The sequence below is a fragment of the Apus apus genome, chromosome 5 (assembly GCF_020740795.1).
Source record: "Apus apus isolate bApuApu2 chromosome 5, bApuApu2.pri.cur, whole genome shotgun sequence".
Taxonomy (NCBI): Eukaryota; Metazoa; Chordata; class Aves; order Apodiformes; family Apodidae; genus Apus; species Apus apus.
Genome location: NC_067286.1, coordinates 16,998,057 through 17,017,756, shown reverse-complemented (window position 1 = coordinate 17,017,756; position 19,700 = coordinate 16,998,057). Strand labels below are relative to the sequence as shown.

The window sequence follows — 19,700 nt, the reverse complement described above, 5'->3', positions numbered from 1 at the left end:
AACCAGGGTACCATTGGCCTTCTTGGCCACCTAGGCACACTGTTGGCTCATAGGTGACCAGCTCCCCCAGATCCTTTTCCTCTGGGCAGCTTTTCAGCCATTCTTCCCCAAGGCTGTAGCATTGCACCAGGTTGTTGTGACACAAGTTCAGGACCCGGAATTTAGCCTTGTTGAATAAAAAAAAAATAGTAGGAAACTTATGATTTCCAAATGTGCAAAGGATTTTATCTTCAAGACAGACAAGGGAGTAAGGAGCAAATGAAGTGCTTTGCAAGGTAAACTGTCTGCAGACTCAAAACAGGGCTATACAAATGCCAGTTTGGAATTGGACTTCAAGTCAGTTTTATCTGGGGCTCACCCAGGTCTCAGCTTTATCTTTTTTCCTGCATTCTTGTGTGAGCCTTTATGTCTTACTTCTCTTGTAGTGTCTGAAGCAATCACTTCATCTTCTGTCATGGCTCCCGCCTACAAAAGGTGCCATATAATGCCTGATTGGATTGGCAGAGCACTGTTTTTTGGCTAAACAGCTCTAGTATTAATAGTGAACAGATGTAAGAAAAATTAACTGAGTAGTCCTGAAATGAAGCATATAGAAAAAAAGTACAAGCTCTCCAGAGTTTTGGTAGAACAGTGCATTTCAAATAAGCACCCAAACACTGAGGAATTCCAATCTAAATGATAACTGCCTTGAGGCAGAGGAACTGGTGACTCCCTTGACATCATCTCCCTTAATGGAAATGTTTACTGGGGACTGTGATCATCTGGCAGGAGATGTTCAGTGCTCTCTGGGATCTAGCCCTGGATTTGGAGATCTCAGAGGTGTAGCTGCTAGGGTGAAATTTCCTGGGCTGGGACAAGTCTCAGTGTCAGAGATATCAGGAGGATCCTAAACAGGCAGTTTGACTGTGAAATTTATATAGGATGGAAACATAGAAATTAAAGAAAAAAGAAAACCAGGAAAGAAAATTCAGCAGAACACTAGCATTTTTCAATGAATTCAGAGCTTGTTTGGCTTTTTGAAGGAAGGTCTTATTTTAACCAAACCATTTGCCATCTGTTCATGAACTGAACTGGGTGTCATTTATGAAAATGTCTTGGTCAAATCCAAAGCACTAGTGACCACCAGCAGTCTCTAGGAAATAAGGAACTGCTTTATCATCAGAAGGATTGAAATCTGACACTGCCACTATGCTTTAAGTAAAAGAATAAACAGCACACATTAAAAATACAGTTATGTGATCCATCAGCGCTTCTTAGACAGCTAAAGGCCCTTGGACCTTGGATTTATTCACCTCATATAACACCTGGTTCCCACAATCACTGGGTTATGGATGATCCATAAGCAGAAGCTGACTGCCAAGAATCTAAAGCTTTCTAATTAGAATGAAAAATCTACTTTAAAATTATTACATATTTTATCATATAGAGTATTTACTAAAGCAGATGCTACAATATGATGGAAATTAAAGTATAAAACTAATTATTATAACAGATAAGCTGAAGGCATATTAATTCTGTTAGTCCTTCAACAGATGCAGTATGAGCTGCTGTTTCTGGTGTGCTCATGTTTGCTATTCCTTAGGATTGGGGGAAGAAGAACCTAATCATGTCTTGGATAAACATTAAAAATAAAAAAGGAGTTCTGTGCAGTTCCTGGGACTGGCTATGGTGATACAATGCAAATTGTAGTTATGCATAGAAGTTTTAAGAAAGACAAATTAGAGGTTTTATTAGCATTCCTTTGATATTTTTCATGGTCTTATTTTTTTTTTAAAAAGGGTTATGTTTTTCCTTATCCATCAAAACCAATTCTATAACCTGCAAATTTAGTTTTTTACCCCAAGATGTTACACTCTCAAAAAGCCTGTTACAATCCTTTTTTCCTGTTGAAGATCTACCAGTTTATATTCTAATCACATGATTAAGGTATGAAGACCTGTTACAAAATTAGCTGTACATTAAATACTAAAAGAGCTTTGTTGACTGCAAGTGACTTCGAAAAAAGACAGCATTCTGAAGTATTAATTTAAGGAGACTTTTTATTATTTGTTAAAATTAACAAGGAGACAGAAATACCAATTTCAGGGGACTCTTAGGAGACCAGCCAGTTTACCTACTCTGACATGAGCCAAAAACTACCTTTTTTGTTTCCAGCCTGCTAGTTACTGTGTGGCCAGCCAGTCTGGAAAAGTTCAGGGAAAAGTTCCCGCTGTTAGAGGTGGAAGTCAGTAACAATCTTGCAGTCATATTTGAGACTTTCCTTGCTCTATGTGTTTTTTCAAACAATAAATTCTGCTAATAATTGGGTAAATGCTCTGAACCCTACCACCATAGATCTGTATTACTCTGCAGTACAACGAGATGTACTTGACTCTGAGGGGGCTGGACAGGAATCACTAGTAGGAATGAGACAACAAACTTCTCTAAGTTGTTAAAGAAAAAAATTATACAAACTCATGACTGTGACTTCTGGTTGTTGGCTCAATCAGCAGCAGTTCTTAAACCTGTTATTCATCATCGGGGGAAATGTATTTGGTGAGCTTAATCTGCCTTCACTCAGTCAGATGAGCCAAAAGTCAAACTCCTGGGCTCTTTGATACCTCTTATGCCTTGTTATAGTTCTTGAACTCCTCTCTTCTCCTTCCCCTCCCTTCTTATTCCCCTCTTTCTCTCAATCTTGAGCCTTCCCGAGAGACTTTCCACAGGTATCATCTCCCATTGACCTCTGCCAGCCCACCTCTGGCTTTAAGGATGGAGAACATAAAACTGCTGTTTAGATGCTTTGACCAGTGTCACTGGACCAAGAGCCTGCCCTTTCTATGCCTTTCCAGATAATGCATGCAGCACAGGCCTGGCTGCATCAGAAAACATCCATATCGATGCTCTTCTACCATGGGTCCAGCTTACCTAAGCTTATCCAGCATGCTCACCCCCTTTTTTGAAATTATTTTTCTTTGTATTTAAGAGGAGGAATGCTGAGAAATTATTCTTCCCTCTCTCCTGCAGACTCTTCAGCAGATAGGGAGCAATTAGAGCTTCCTAGCTCTAGTTAGGGATTTTCAGCATATATGTGCATGTTTCTAATATGCCTATTACTTGAACACCTGAGCATTCATCGAGATGCCAGGCAAGAGGAGATCTGAGAGTGAACTGAGTGCTTTAACTGTTAGCCACTTGCTCCACATCGAGTGGGTGTTCCACATTGCCCGGCACTCAATTATGCAATGATTTAGATCTCAAAGGCAAGGGAATCCTGGCTGACAGCAACAGACCCGGCTTGCCAGCAGGTTGCAGATGGAAGCATCCAGCAGGACTGGTCCTTTCTGCTTTAGAGTTGATATGTAGAGCTCCTTCTGCTTATCGCACCTAAGTAAGAAACACTCAGAGGCTGTGGTAATGGGAGCTATACGCAAAGTGGACAGCAATGTCTTATGGCCAGATTCTGCCACCCTTTCTATTGGTAATTCTGTTGCCTGTGAATAGTGACATTAAAACCAAGAGGAGCAAGACACTACACTTGAATGAGAGGTAGAGTTATGTTGAGGACTTGGACGTTATCCTTTGGGGGTCTAACAGTTATTTTTGAGGTATGTAAGTAGCCTTCTCATGCCATGTCCAATATGCACAGCGCTGCACTTCCTCCTTCTCTCCAGGTTTTTGATGTACATGGATCAGCTGGCTGGGCATTTCCTAACTTGCAGGCTAACTTGCAAAGCTGGCCAGGTGAAACAGTGTACCCAAGGCTTTTAGTTGGCTATGAGGTAGCAGAATATTTCCCACATCTCATAAATACCTGTAACTATGATAAAGCAGTGTGTGAAAGCAGTGGGACTGAAGCAGCATCCACTCACAGTCACAGAACCAGGTTTGCACTGGCATACAGTGGGTTACAGAATTTGGCTGGGGTTGTGTAAAGGCCAAGATATGTATATGTTTCCTGCTTCAGGTAATAATGTGCTAAGTTACTACTTTATGCACAGAGCTATGGAAACCTTTTTTTATGTTTTTCCCTCCCTCCCTCCTCTTTCCGTTCTGTGATCCAGACACCACTAACTGTATGGAGTTGATGACTGGCAGACTTTCCAAATGTGGTAAGAACTTCCTTCCCTTCTGCCTTTTCTCCTTCCCCAGCCCGTGCTGAGCAACATAATAATGCGCCGTCCCGTCCCTTCCACCTGTTCCCCTTCCCTATCCCTGCTCTCTCACGCTCTTTTAAAGACTACCCACCCCGTAACAGCCCACTATGTCACTTACCTGGTGGACACAAGCACATACCCCTTATTCTGTTCCTCCCCATCCATGCACAGATGCACAGGCTCTGCCACAGCTTTCCCCTTCATAGCACAAGTGTGTGGTGTTGCACTTCAGATTGCCTCCCTCACTGTTACCCAGGCCAGTGGTTTTCTTTCCTGTTGGTTTTTTTCCCCTCTTTTGTTTACTTGCTGCCTTTGATTCATGATTCTTCAGTCCCTTTTCTGCAGTGAAGCTGAATGCTCCCCTGCTAGCTGCTGTGTCCCTTGGTTTTCTGCTAGTGATTGAGACAGGATTGTTAAGTTATTTATTCCCTTTTGCATCCACTCCCTTCTTCCCCAGATGTTCTTGGGGTAAGAACCATTTAAATCTTCCATAAGACATACTGCATATTATGTCAGACACTTAGCTAATGTCAATTGTCATAGTTCCACTCTGGTCTTGGGGAAGGATGTTGTCTCTCCAGCTGGAGAAGTAGTGAACCTACTAGAGATTCAGAATGTTGCTAGGAGTGAGAATAAAGAGAGTTTCCTGCAAAACTTGCAGCTCAGTTAGCTTGGGGTTCCATGAATTTTGTTTAACTTGTCCCTTGCCTTCCCTCTCCTCTATGCACACAAGGACTGTATTCTTCCTTTCACTACCTGTGCCCCCACTGAGTCCTCCTAATACAATAGTGAAAATATCCAAATCCTAGAAGAGATATTTTTCACTTACTACTTTTATCTTATATAGAAAGGTTCTGTACAAGAGAACTCCGTTCTCTATAGATTTCCATTCTGGTATCTAGGTTGAATTCAGATATCTATGTGAAAGGGAATACAAGCTGTTGAGGAAGTGATCACTGATCAGCTAGTACTGCTCTCCAGCTGGACCTGGGACTCCTGTGTCATTTCTTGGTAAACTGAGGAAGTTGTTGTGAAGTTGCTGTGTAATCTGTAGCAAGAGAAAATTGTCACTGTGGAAATAATACTAGCTTTATATGTGTGTGACTGAGGCAGAATTTAGCCCATTTCTTGTGTTTCAGAAGTTCTCTCTAACTTCACTTGCAGCTTTGCTGGTGGGAGATTTTTCCTTTACCCTTAAACGAGCTCGTTTGATTTCTTATTGGAGTTTTATGAGTTACGCTATTTCTGATCTCTTCTTGAAGACTCATTTAAGTTTTAGGCAGACCTCCAGCTTCTTCTTGAAGGCATCAGACAGCAAATCCCTCTTCTCCCTCAAGCCTTTTTTTCTTGCCTGGATCCTGCATTCTCATAATTCAAAAATATTGAAATGCTGTATCTACTGATTGCCTGAAAGTTAATGGAGCTACATGGATAACCAGCCAGTACTCTGCATTCTGTAGGAATAGAGAGAGCAGGCCCTGCCACAGTGTCAGCATTAATCCAACAAGGGACAAAGAAGACAAGGTAAAGGCCAGCAGGGAAATTATGTTTATAAGTTACCACACAGACCGAGCACAAATATATATCCAGAGAAGAGAAAGGATGGGTTATAGGGGTTTCATGGAGCTTCTTCCTTTAAATCGTATTCTGTTGGTGGGCTCACACACAACATAAACAGTAGTGACTGCACCATGCAGAATTCCACCCTCTGAGATGAGTGAAGAGCTATTATGTGTGCAGGAGAGTTCACCCACAGTTTAGACCGGGGATCAAAAGGGAATGATGCCAGCTTTTAGCATATTATTGGCAAGCTGTCCTCTGAGACTTTGAGGACAGGGAACCCTCTGTGAAGTTGACACACGTTTATTTAGTAACAAAGGGTAAGAAAAGCTATACTATGTGATTTTTTTCACCTTGTAATTGTTCTATATTCTGAGAGTGAGCACAGGGGGTAATTTTTGCCAAAGAGTTAACAATGGAGGAGGAAGAGCTAATCAGATGCTTTTTGCCTGGCTGAGTCATGTGAAAACTCTGGTGGGAATATCTTTTCACCCACTAGAAACCATTGAATGTTGTAATTAACCGCAAGGCAAATTTATTTAGTCCTTTAAATATTATCTCATGTTCTGCTAGCAGTTGTCATAAATCTGAGTGATTTTGCATACAGCCATTGGTATTGAAAAAGAAGTTTATGTTGAAGAGCAGAGGTATGTCATAGGAGCTGCTCAAATCCAAATGACAACAGCTGCTTTATCAACTCTACCTGTGCACACTAGAAGACCACTGCCAACTCTTAGTAGTTAACAATAGAAGAAAATAATTTGAACTTGAAATGCACATTGGGGTGGAATATTTTGTTTATGTTCCCACTCATTTCAGCAGGGGAATGAGCATTTTTCATTTTTCTTGCCAGACTAAACTGGTTTCCATTAAGTTTTTCATATCTGTTCATAAGATTAAATTTACCTTGTAGAAATTAAAACCTTTACATCTAAAATGCAGCTGTAATCTGAAAACTGCCTATAGAAGTAATACCTTCTGACTTCCCCAATCTATTTATACCTTTTCTACATATAAAGCCAAATCAGTTTAGTGACAAATAAGCTTTACTACTTCATGATAAAACTGCCGTTAAGCCTTATAAGATCAACACAGCTGTAAAAGACTGAGCTGGATTCTGTTTCTTTTGAGGCAGGATTGAGAGAACTGTTTACTACCATCTAATCTGGTATTTATGTCTTTCTTACTGAAGAATAAATTATATAATTGACAATGAGGTTCTAATAGGTTCTGCAGAGCCTTTACATTAAAAATAAAAATCAAGATGATACACGAACTGGAAAGCCACCCAGCTTCAACCACAAAGCTGGGAATTAGGAAGCATCACTAGAAAGCAAGCTGATTGAGCATATTGGATCTGGAGCCATTTTTATACACCACACAGAAGCCCACAGTACAATTTCAGTAATCCTTGTTCAGAAAATAATGTCTTTACAAACTTGAATGGCTTTAAGTAATCAGTGGCACTTCCACGGAACTGAGTCATCACTCAGTACGAGAAAGGAAAGATTAGTATGTATAACAAGTACAGCTCCAGTCAAATCATGCTGTCGTGTTAGGCAGACATTTCTGCAAAGTCCTAGACCATAACCCTGTGACAACAGGCTGGCCAGAAGATCTTGTGTTTATTCTTAAACATCCTGTCTTGCCACATATAATCTAAACCTTGATTCCTGGCACCGGAGTTAAACAAAAAGCTTTATGTATCCTTCTGAGTTCCAGTGGCTGTCTCCAAAATTATCTGATTAAAGCAGAAGCCCAACAAATCAATTTGCCTTTCATATCTTTCCAATGTATCTCAGTAAATATCTCATTGCTTCCAGTGTTTAGGACTGGACATAGCTTCCTATCCAGAGCCATCTAGCCTTGTCCCCTGTGGTCAGTCATTCTCTGTGCAAAGACAGCAATTGCATTGCAGTAAAGATTTCTCTTCATAGGTCCTTGCAATCACAGTTTGATTCATACAGATGCAAGCCCATGTCAATAGCATCCCGAGCTATTTGAGAATTTAGGAGACATTTTGTAGTTTAAGACAGATTACATATCATTAGGTTTGCAACTGTAGCATGTAGCTTTGTGAGTGCTTATTTAGAGACTGTTGGTGTTACTAGCAGCAGCAAATATCTGGATTTAGTGCTCTTGGAAGTGATCCTGATCCATATTTGCCTTAATTAGAGCAATCCTTCTTCTCATGAACTAGCTATTTGATGGAAGAGGAGATTGGTGATTTGTATTAATAAAGTCATAACTGATGGCACTGATGCTGAAACCTGCAGAAAAAAAAACGTGCTGCCCTCCCAGCCGAAAGGCTCTTGCCACCACTGGGAGGCAGTAAGAACAATAGGTTTTGAATTGGCATTTCTGAAAAATATGCTGCCTGCTGGTCTTTCTGAGCGTGGCTGATTCTTCAGTCTAAATTGTGACCCAAAGGAGAGATAAAAGGAAATCATAGAATCAGAATCATCAAGGTTGGAAAAGACCTTCAAGATCATCAAGTCCCACCGTCCACCCTACAACCCCTAACCACTAAACCATCTTCCAAAACATCAAGTTCGCCTGTTTTTTTTAACACCTCCGGGAACAGTGCTTCCATCACCTCCCTGGGCAGCCTGTTCCAATGCCTCACCACTCTTTCCGTGAAGAATTTTTTCCTAATATCCCATCTGAACTTCCCTTTGTGCAACTTGACCCCATTTTCTCTTGCCCTATCGCTGGTCACCAGGGAGAAGAGGCCAACACCCGCCTCACTACAACCTCCTCTCAGGTAGTTGTAGAGAGCAGTGAGGTCTCCCATCCGCCTCCTCTTCTCCAGGCTGAACAGCCCGAGCTCCCTCAGCCTCTCCTCATAAGACCTGTTCTCCAGACCCCTAATCAGCCTAGCTGCCCTTCTCTGCACCCTCTCCAGCACCTCAATGTCCTTCCTGTACTGCAGTGCCCAGAACTGCACACAGTGCTCGAGGTGCGGCCTCACCAAGGCCAAGTACAGGGGCAGGATCACCTCCTTGGTCCTGCTGGTCACACTATTCCTGATGCAGGCCAGGACACTCTTGGCCTTCTTGGCCACACTGCTGGCTCATGTTCAGCTGGCTGTCAATCAACACCCCAGGTCCCTTTCTACTGAGCAGCTCTCCAGCTACTCCTCCCCAAGCTTGCAGCCCTGCTGGGGGTTGTTGTGGCCAAAGTGCAGGACATGACATTTGGCCTGATTGAATCTCACACAAATAGCCCTGGCTCATCGATACAGCCTGTCCAGATCCCTCTGCAGAGCCTCCCTGCCCTCAAGCAGATTGACACACTCACCCATTTTAGTGTCGTTTGCAAGATCCACCTGGAAGATCACATATTCATTCATAATTGGTGGATCGTGGTAAGATAAGTTAGATTTTTCAGAGTTCAGACCACATTTCTGTTATGGTTGCCCATTCTACTGGTATGCTTTGCTGTCCAAAAGGATGGCTGACTCCCCCTACACTATGGTCAGATCTCTTCATTCTAGTGTTGGGGACACTTTTTTTTTCCAATTCATGACTCGTGTTTTTGTACTGTAGAAAGAGGTAGCAACAAAAATGGCAACATGGCACTAAAGATTAATTCAGATATATTAAATATTTGGTTCTTGTCTGATCCTGTTTTGACACCTATGACTAGATTTTTACTGTCCAATACAAGATCTTTCCCTCTTTCTCTGTGATAATATCTACTGCAGATAACACAGATATCTCTCTCTTAAGATCACAGAACTTTATTTATGGTAGGCAGTGCTTCAGGATACTCCAAGTGAATGTTTGCTTGCAGTATTAAGCTAAATTTGAGATGGACTCTGCAGAATATTAAACTACATTTTGAAGGGATTGATTCAGAGGAAATGAGGAGGCAACATTTCACCAGCATACACAGGTTGTTTCTCTCCTTAGTAACAGGTCAGAGAACTTAAAACCCTTAAGATCATACTTGAACATCCATCTGGCAGGAAAGGACAAAATCATATTATTAACTGCCAAAACCTTTCTTCTGACATTTTTATAGACAGAAAATTGGAATGAAGCAGCAGAAGTCTCTGAGAGAATGTGGAGCAGCAATACTATCATCTGCTGTGGCTTTATGAATGTAGGTCAACAGCTTCCCATCTCAGCACACACTTGTGCAGGCAGATCTTCATAAAAGGACAGGCAGATACAAAGAATTCCGGGGTTGGTCCTTTACCAGGAATTTGCTGGAACAGCATGATTCCACAACAGAATCTGTCATCTCTTCATTCCACCACTATCCTTGCCTGCTCTTTCAGTGCCACCAGCTGTCCAAACAAATGCATGATGCCCTTTTTTCCTGTCATCATGTCTCTTCTTTTTGAATGTTGTGTGTTGGTGCTGGATTGGCCAGTAATGGACACTTGCTTTCTAATCAATTATTTAGCTCTGCAGAAGGTAGCAGCGAGGAAATACACCTCATTTATTTGGGTCTTTGGTGCCTTTGTTCACCATTCTCTACTCATTACCCAATAGCTACCTGTCTCATTTACATTGTCTGTGACCAGAGAGGCTGTCATCTCAGCTTCTCTGTGTGAGTATGAGAGGGAGAGAGAGGGAGAGAAAACGTGCAAGATAGAGGCAGAATGGCCATCTGGATGCACCTTTCTAGTCACAAATAATGGGCCACTCTCCTGGAGAGGAAACAGGATGTTTTAGGGGAGTAAGAACAAGGGTGGGTTACAGAGGTTTTAAATGTCAGGTTGGTTGTTCAGATCTACCCAGGTGTGTAGCAATTGAAAGTTCCCACCTTCTGCTGGTAGCACAGACACCTGTGCTCACAGTGTGTGATAATCTGAGTAATTCCTACCATCAGTCTCCTTCTGCAAACACTGTTTTCAGTTGGCATTTTTACTGGCAGAGTCTGTGGACTTGGAAAATAAACTATGGTTACCTTTGGAAGTCACTTTATGCAGTTGCAGTTCAGGTATTCTGCAAAGAAACTGGAGTTGTTTTATGGACTCCCTGTCTGCATTTTCTAGTCCTAAACGGAAATGAAACCAAAACAACTGTTCCATTAGGTAACTAACTGGGGAAAAAAGTTAATGGGAAAATGTGTTGTGCCAATTCATAAATCCACTAAAAACCTCAGCCATGTCTCTTGAAATGCTGTCCTGACTTCCTGTGTTTTTAGACAGGTACCCATCTTGGGACTTTTGCAGTTTCTTCAGCTCATTTAAAGTGGCCTAGGATGGGTCCGTAGACCAGGAGGAAGTTCTGTGTGATGGCCTCCAGCAAGACATTGCACTGGCCTTTCTGTCACCCTTCTCCAGTCTAGAGGGAAGCCTCATACATCTAACCATTAAAGAAGAAAAAAAAAATAAATTTCTAGCCTCCTTGAGTAGTCAGTGAGGTTACTGAGGCATCTCCCTGAATTGTATTTGTACAATGCCTAGGCTAGGACTTGTAGTTTGGAGAAAGACCCCAATATGATATTACAACTAAACAAAGAGGAATAGGCCACTTCTATCTTTCTGACATCCCTTGCACTGTATGTACTCTTGGAGTAGGTTCTATATTTTAAGTCTTCTGCTTTCAAAGGCAGAGGGGACTGTGGCAACAGAAACACAGCAAACAGGCAAAAAAAAAAAAAAAAAAGCATAGTCTTAACAAAAAGGGCTAGAACTCTGTCAGAATAGCAAATTCTTTTTAAAATGAATGGATTATCACTCATCAAGACAGTGTTTCAAAGCTTTGTGTTAGTTGGGTTTTTGTTACATGAATCAATGAAGCCACAGCTGCTGTTGAAATACAGAGCAAGGCAAAGATGAAAAAGACAAGGGGTAAAAACAGGAATGAGTATAGGAAGAAAATTTCATTTGGAGAGGCAGGCGGAAGTCAGACGGGATGCAAAAGCAACAAGGGAAGGCATATATGCAGTCAGGTTGACAAAGGGTGTGTCTGTTTCCAGTAGAGACCTATCTTTTCCTATTCACTTTCTCCTAAACCCTAAGCTAAAAATGCAGAAACTCAAAATTTCTCAGGCTATATGGAAAGGAAAGGCAAAGGATAATCCCACAGATGGCGTATTTGTTTTGTGCAACTGTGTTCAGAACCACAAAGATTAGTGCATTAAAAATACATAGACTTGAGAGACACAGTTTCACAGGAGAAGTGGTGCCTCAGCATTTCCTTCCATTAAATAAGTCAATGGGAATGTTGCTATTTGCTTTAATGAAAAGAGGACCAAGTCTTTACCTGACTGTCTTAAAATGTTACAGAACAGCAGGCTCTAATCAGTGACTGAAGACTCCAGGCTTGTCCTGAAGCTGCTTGTTCACCACCTGTCATTTTCCGTGGAGGACTCTGAGGGCCTTTGAAAGGTTAGGGGAGAATTTTTGTAAGGTTAGATAAGGGTCTTTGCAATGTGCATCCTCTTCTGGTGTCACTTCTGGTGCCTGGGCTGAATCACCTTGTTTTCTCTTTCCTCTCTTACCTGGGTGATCCACTTCCACTTTGGTTCTCAAACACCAGTGGGGCTAGGTCAATGTCAGCCAGACTTCCTAAGAACAGCAGATGAAATACTGTGAGGGTTGATAAAAGCCACCTTTACCCAGCTTCCCTTACATTTCTTTGTCTCTCTCCAGCCCTGTTTCTTCCTGACTTCTTTTGTGATACTTGGCTGTGACAGTGCTGCACAGAAGCATGACCCTTCCATAAGTTCCAGTGCTTGTTTTCAAACCCATTCCCCTTCTCCATCTTGCAACATACAGCTTCTTGGTCTAACTCAAACATGCACAAATCCATCTCCTCCTAACAGATGTAAACCTAAAGCTCTGAACCTCCCCTTCTTGCCTCTCTGAGCCTTCTCTTCATTTTTTCTCACCCTTGCTACCCTTCACATCTTCTTTGCTCTGTCTTGATGAACATTTGCTCTCAAATGGAAAGAAAACCTAAGTTACAGATGCATGAAATACCAGGAAAATGTGAAGACTCAGTGAGCTAAACCTTCATCCCTGTCCACAGGAAATGGGATGTCATCTCACTTTGGGAAGTAAGAGAGGCAACCTTTCTGAGGCTCCCAGATGGACTTACAGGTCTAAGAGCCTGTAACACATCTTGCACTGAATGCTAGGAGTGGAAGATTGCTGAAAAAGCTACTCTAATCCATCATCACTTGCATTTTCAACTCTTGTTTTACTGGATATATAAGCCCAAAGGGAACTGAGAACTAAGAGGAACAATGCTGCCCACCATTTTCATGCTTCCAGCATAACTGACCCATGTTTATGTATCTCCAGAGGAAAACATGAGGATTTTTTGTCTACCCAAAGACCAATATCTAGACCAGCCCAGGAGTGGGCTAACAAGCTGTCATGTAGACAACATCAATGCAGAGATTGTCTGTATTTGGTGTAGGACAAATTCTGTTTTGACTCCAGGATATTACAGCATTATTGCCTAGTATTTAATTACAACTCCAGATACTATAAAAGGCAAAGGAAAGAAAGGGTTAGTGAAGTGGCCCATTTTATTTTTCAGTAGCTGTCTTTAAACATCCCTACGGATTTCTTATGTTCCTTAAAAATTTTACCTGCAAATGCTGATTGTAAGGAATCCAGTAGTGATACAGGGAAAGAAAAGCAGACTGCTAAATACTTTTGCTGCAGTAAATCTCCAGGCATTTGAAAGCCAGTAGGGCATGGGGAGGAGAAAGGGTGGATGAAACAGGGGTTGTATATTTTAATAGAACAATTAAAAATCCTGCATCATGATGCAGCAAATACAAGATATATAAATACAACTTTCAAAATGTTTTATTGCTCCATTCTTGCAAGTTGTACTTTTGTCTATTGTCCCTGCCTACATGAAAAAAAAATATTCCCCAATTCCTGCAGAGCCCTGCTTGCTCTGCCCTCTTCTTTCCCTGTAAGCTTGTTGAATAAACTGCTCAGCTGAATAACTAGAGATATTCCCCCTGCCCTTTTCTTCCAACCGAGCAGTCTTTTCCTCTCCCGCATTTTTTTTAGTGCTCTTTCTCATTCTCTCTGCTGACTCCATTTGCTTATGAAGATGAGAGGTCCAAAGCCACATAAGAACCAGATCTGTCCACACTCCTGCATTCAAGGCTGAGTGTTTGCTTTCTTTTTTTCTTTCTTTCCATTGAAAAAGAATCTCCTAAAAATAAACAGAAATGAGTCTGTGCAGATAGAAATTAGTCTGAGCAGAGCATGTGCCCACAAACCTAAGGGAAGTCTCTGAAATAGAAGTCATAGATGTGGAGCAGATACTCCCTTTCCAAAGCATTGAATGCATGTGGAAGTAAGCAGGTGGAGCTTATGGAGGTCTGACTCCAAACTGACCTAGAGTTTAATAGCCCCTCTCTTCTTAGCCAGAAATGGAGATACGTGCTTTGCCTGGCTTTTTGGATGCATCTCTAAGGCTTCAGTCAGTTAGGTGAATTATGCCCTTCCAGAAACTAACAGACATTTGCTTGTAGGACTGGTGTAACTGAATGCAAAGACAGAACCAGGGTTAGTAGTAAGTTAACCACAAAGCAGCCAGTAGATGAAGAAAAGGAATTAATAAGATTGAAATCATCCTTCACTGTACATGCCAGCCAGTTTATTTTTCTCAGTGCCTGTTAACATCAAGAGGAAAGCATAACTACCTGGTTATCACAGGGCAGGAGGAAAAATAGTAACGTAATACAGTTTTGCAGGGCACAAATACTATATATTTCCTCTTTCTTTGTATAAAAGCAGTTGATGCCTGACTAGCATTTACCATTAGAGAATAAGAAAGTACTCAACAAGCTCTACAGACAAGTTACCATGCCCAGAAAGTACTTGCCTGCTGTAGCAACTGCTTTGCTTACATTTGTAATTAAGTGAAGGGAAATATAATATCGCCAAGCCACCAACTGTGGACGAATGTCAATCTCTGCTATGAATAAACCTCTTTCCTCCTGACTGAATGTTCCCATCTCAGGGAACAACGGTTCCACAGCACTGGAAGGCAGACACAAGGAGCTTATTTCCTCCTGGGAGCTATAGAATTAAATTACTTATGTGGAATATAAATTATTTGAATTTGTTAGAAGAATGGAGAAAACAGTCCCAATATTGAGAAAAGCACAATGGGGTTTTAATGATCATGAACAGGCATCACCTCCATGGTGTATGATAAAAAACACCTTCAATATTCATGTTCAGAGAATTTAGTGTGACCCTCCTATGTCTGATCAGGATTAATCCCCTAATCCAAGAAAATTAAAACGAACTAGAAATGCCCCCAAAAGGCTACCTTTTAAGTAGTAGCTGGTCCCTTTCCCTCTGTAGCACCCGAGAGCCTTTCCTCAGGTGTGCTTCCACACATCCTCTGACACAGAACTAGGTTGAGCATACACCTGGAAGTCCAAACAGCATTAAATTGTATAATTGTTTTAATTATGTATAGTGCCCAACCCATGTTAATACTGCAGCCTGCTCTAGTGGCTGGCTTCATGAGTTTCCTGTCCTACTAGGATGCAACCCTACACGCCTCTCTGGCTCCTAACTCCACTAGAGTGAATGTCAGTGTCCTGAAAGCTGAATTGTAGAGAGAACATAAACTCAGGACAACAAGGAAGTAGTTCTTGACTCTGGTAGGTTCCAGAAATAGCTAGGTGCATAACACCCAGCTTCCACAATGCATTTGGCATATTCATTTCCAGGTATGTCTTGTAAGAAGGATCTGAAGATGTTTAGAAGCTTGCAAGTACAAGCCACAAACCACACATGCAGATGGCAATACTCATGTCAGCCATCATTCATTTTTCTAAATTTGTTTCTCTTGGAGCACTCAGGTGCTTCAGAATTAGGGACTGAAGGTGAGTAAGGAGATACTCAGGAAGAAATAAAATGCAAGCTAAGATTTTAATGCCCAGTGTAGCCAGAGAGCTTGGCAAGGCTGCAAAACATCAACTGGCCACCACATACCCATACCCCATGTTTGTGACAGCAGCAGTAAAATGGGATTTGTTTGTATCCAGCATTGCGTTCAATGATGTTTCAGAGTGGAGTGGCCAAGTGACACCAAGTGACAGATTGAACAATTCGGCCACACACTACTGTGTCCTGCTAGGTGAGACAGTAGTGCTCCCCCGCCAGGAGGAAACTAGGACCTTCGGGCTTTATGCTCCCTCTTTATTTCTGTAGGTGTTCCATCCCAAACACTCTTCCTCTTCCTGCGCATTGTCTCCATCCCCCACACACCCCCACGCACGTGGCTCTGGATCTCCTCATCATGTTCTTCTCGTTAAAAACCCCATTGTTCATTTGTTTGTTTGTTCTCTCTCTTTCTCTCTCTCTCTCTCTTCCTTCCTTCCTTCTTTCCTTCCTTTCCTTCCTTCCCTCCTTCCTTTCTTCCCTCCTTCCCTCCTTCCTCCCTTTCTCTTTCTTTCTCTTTCTCTCTCTTTCTCTCTCTTTCTCTCTTTCTCTCTTCCTTTCTCTCTTTCTCTCTCTCTCTTTCGCTCTCTTTCTCTCTCACTCTCTTTCTCTCTCTTTCTCTCTTTCTTTCTCTTCTCTCTCTCTTTCTTTCTCTTTCTTCTTTTTTTGTCTCCTCTGTTTTGTGTACCCAGGCAGCCCATTGAGTAACTTCTTTGACGTAATTAAACAACTTTTTTCAGACGAGAAGAACGGGCAGGTGAGCCATCCCCCCGGCACGCCAACCAAGCATAGCGCAAACAGCAAGCGGAGCGATTCCGGTTCTAATGACTATGGGTCTAGAGGAGAAAATAAGTACCCTGCTGGCAAAGACAAGGCAAAGATGGTCTCATCAGTCGGCCTACAAGACCAACCTTAAATAAACACATAAAAAATTAAATAACTTAGAAAAAACACAAAAAAAAAAACCAACAAAAAAGCAAGAAAGAATTAAAGAATATTCCTTAGCAAGCTAGCCTCTAAACTAGAAGGATGTATATACCTTGCCACAACAGTACAAAAATGTCTATAGACAAATTTTGTATGAAGGAATGACTGTATATATATACATATATATATTTATATATGATATATAATATATATCTCAGAAACAAACACAAAAACAAACAAATGAAAGAATGAAAATAAAAGAAAGAAAAGGTAGCACAGTTGACAAACCCAGTTCACCAGATCTTGGGTTGTGTTTTTTTCAATTGGTTTTTTTCCCTCCCTTTTTCAAATGCTTTGCTTTTTTTCTCCTTTCTGATTTTTTGGGTTTTTTATTAGTAGTAGTAGTATTATTTTTTGTTTTCTTTTGTTTTGTTTCTTGTTCTGTTCATGCTCTCTCTGTGTTTCTGACAACACCACTTGTTTCCGCTCTGCTACCAGGAATTATCCCGAAAAGTTAACATGTCAGCCACGGCTTCACCTTCTGTGCTCTGCGGACACTTGTTGACGGAAGGCAACCGATGTAGACTGTCCAAGGACCAGTCCTGTTTGAGGTTCCCAGCCTCCCCTCTCCCTTCAGGAAGTGGGATTCTCCCCCACTTCTCCCTAAACACCTCCCTAATGCACGCCATATTTTTTTTCCCCCTCTCTTTTTCTTTTTTGGTGCTCCACAAGAGAGATCCGCTCAGTCACGGGATTGCAGAGTCTGGGCTGAAAGGAGGTTGCAGATTGTTGGAGTGAAACCTCTACCCTTGGCAACCTCTGTCCGTGCAGGTGAACTCAGCCCAGAAGGGGAGGGTGTGGGGAAGGAGAAGGGTGTAGCAGGAGCGCGGTGTTCCATGAATCCAGAGCACGTTCTCATGAGAAACCAGCCAGGAGCAACTCAAAAACTAAGCATTGAACCAAGACAATATTGGGGAGCTTCATCATGGGATTTTCTTAACCTTCTTTTTCTCCCCGCCACCTTTTCCTTTTCTTTTGCCGCCTTTTTTAAATATATATACATGTATATGTGAGTGTATATTTCTCTATAAATATACATACATACATACATATATATATATACAAAATAATTGGTTGTTTTTTTTTTTTTGTACTGTATCATTTTGTTTTTTGACCTGCTGGAAGGGGAAAGGAATAAACTTAGGAGGGAGAGGGGGTTCAGTGAATAAACACATACAAACAAAACATTAAAACTTAGGGAAAAGGCAACTTCTGGTAGCAAAGAAGAGGGACAAGACTCTGCCAAGGACTGTCTTTCCCACCACCAGGCACAGTTGCTGCTGCTGCTACTGCTGCTCCTCCTTTGACATCTTCCTCCCCACCTCCCTGTCAACTCCCTGCCAATGTGCCACCACGCTGGGACCTTCTTCAGCCAGCTGGATCCTCCACCACACCCTGCATTTAGAGGCAATTGTTGTGTTGCTAGTGCTGCATTGATATCAGTATTATTATTTATTTAAGTTATCAGTTTCATTTGTTGGCTTGGATGATTTTTTTCTAAGGAAAAAAAAAGGAAAAAAAAAGGAAAAAAAAAAAAGAAGATTAAGCAGAGGAAGAAAAGAGACTTATCTTGGGTTTTATTTCCTGTGTGTGTGTGTGTGCAAATCACTGGCACTTAGTTCATCAGAGCAAGAAAAGGTGGAGTCAGGGCAATGGGAGACTTAATCACGAAGCTACTGTAAACTTTAAAAATTACTGCAAGATATTTTTATAAATTTTTTGTTTTTTGTTTTTGAAGGGGAGGAGGGTGGGATTGGGTGGATGGGGACCTTATTTTTTTGTGTGTGTTTCAGTTACTAGGTCTTGGTTATTTATATATATATATATTTAAAAAATAAGCTGTTAGATATATCTTCTGTTTAATAACTGTGTAGAGGCAACATTGATTCTTATTTATTTTGGGGAGGAGGGGGAAAAATGACACAGAAACCCTGTAGGTGTTCATCTTGTGACTTTGAGAAAGAAGAATTGCTGCCTTTTTTCCTCCTCCTCAAGAGTTATGTGACCAAGTGTAACTTATTCTGGCCCAAGTTCAAAGGTTAAACAAACAAAACAAAACGTGGTTTTACCCATGGAAGACAAAACCCAGTGAGGAGTACTTCTTGACTGAGATTTTAAGAATGTAGGCTTAGCATTAGTGTTCAGCTCTTTTATGACCTTCAATTGCTGCTCGTTGGGTTCCTATGGGTGTATGTTGTATCGCAAGGTTATTTTTTTTAAATTATAATGTTGGATGAGTTCTTTTTTGTTGGTGGTGGTGGTGGGTTTTGGGTTTTTTTAAGCATTTTCCCCTTCTTGGACCAGTTTTACTTGTACATAGGTTTGAAGATTAAAAAAGAATTTTTAAAGACACAACTGGGGCAAAGACCTTTGACTTTTGCCTCATTTCCCCATTCCCCAAAATGGGAGGGATTTCTTGTATTTTATTGTTTTATTTATTTATTTATTTATTTATTTATTTTCCCTGGTCTTAAACTTTTCTCTCTTGTATTGCTGTGTGCATGTCAGACACCAGGGGGTGATGGCTGGGGAGGGGGGGAGGCAAGGGTGCAGGAGAGGGGGGCAGTTTTAATTGCATGACATTGCTGTAAATTAGTCTCTTTTGCTTTTGTTGTCTTTCCTGCCTCCGCCCTCTCTCTGCTTCTCCTCTGAGCTCCCCTCCCATCACCCCCGTCCTTCTTTTCCCTCTTTTCTCTTCCCTTGTGTATAGATTTTGATGCTTCTGTTACATTGTACCTCTACAAAAGGCTGGGATTTCAATACAAAATAATAATAATAATTTAAAAATACCTATATCAGCAAAACCCATCTGGTACAAGCAGGAAGGGGATGACTTACACAAGATATAAGAATAAATGAAAGCAATACCTCTTGTTATCCTTCCTATTTTGTACTTTGAAGACACACACGCGCGCACACACACATATACAGACACAAACTGACATTATTAAATGGTTTAAAATGGACAGAAAAATCTGATGTATCCCTTGTTAAATAACTGTGAGCAACTTTAGTTCAAAAACCAATAAATTCATTCAGTAAAGATACTAGCTGTTGAGTGTCCTGTTTATGTCCATGGAAAGGAACTACTTCTTGCCAGTGCCAGACCCAGTACGCACCGT

At 41.3% G+C, this 19,700-nt stretch overlaps 1 protein-coding gene across 11 annotated transcripts in view; it reads left to right on the top strand.

Annotated features, from left to right (window-relative positions):
* Positions 1-19,625, top strand: part of BRSK2 (BR serine/threonine kinase 2) — a 323,594-nt gene extending 303,969 nt beyond the window's left edge. For 4 of the 11 annotated variants that reach the window (XM_051622559.1, XM_051622550.1, XM_051622558.1 and 1 more), the window contains 2 exons: positions 4,044-4,091; positions 16,284-19,625. In XM_051622559.1, coding sequence (XP_051478519.1) covers positions 4,044-4,091; positions 16,284-16,507 — 272 coding nt within the window. In that variant the 3' untranslated portion in view covers positions 16,508-19,625. The remainder of the gene's footprint in view (positions 1-4,043; positions 4,092-16,283) is intronic. The other 7 variants (XM_051622560.1, XM_051622551.1, XM_051622561.1 and 4 more) reach the window with 5 other exon arrangements.
* The last annotated feature ends 75 nt before the right edge of the window (positions 19,626-19,700 follow it).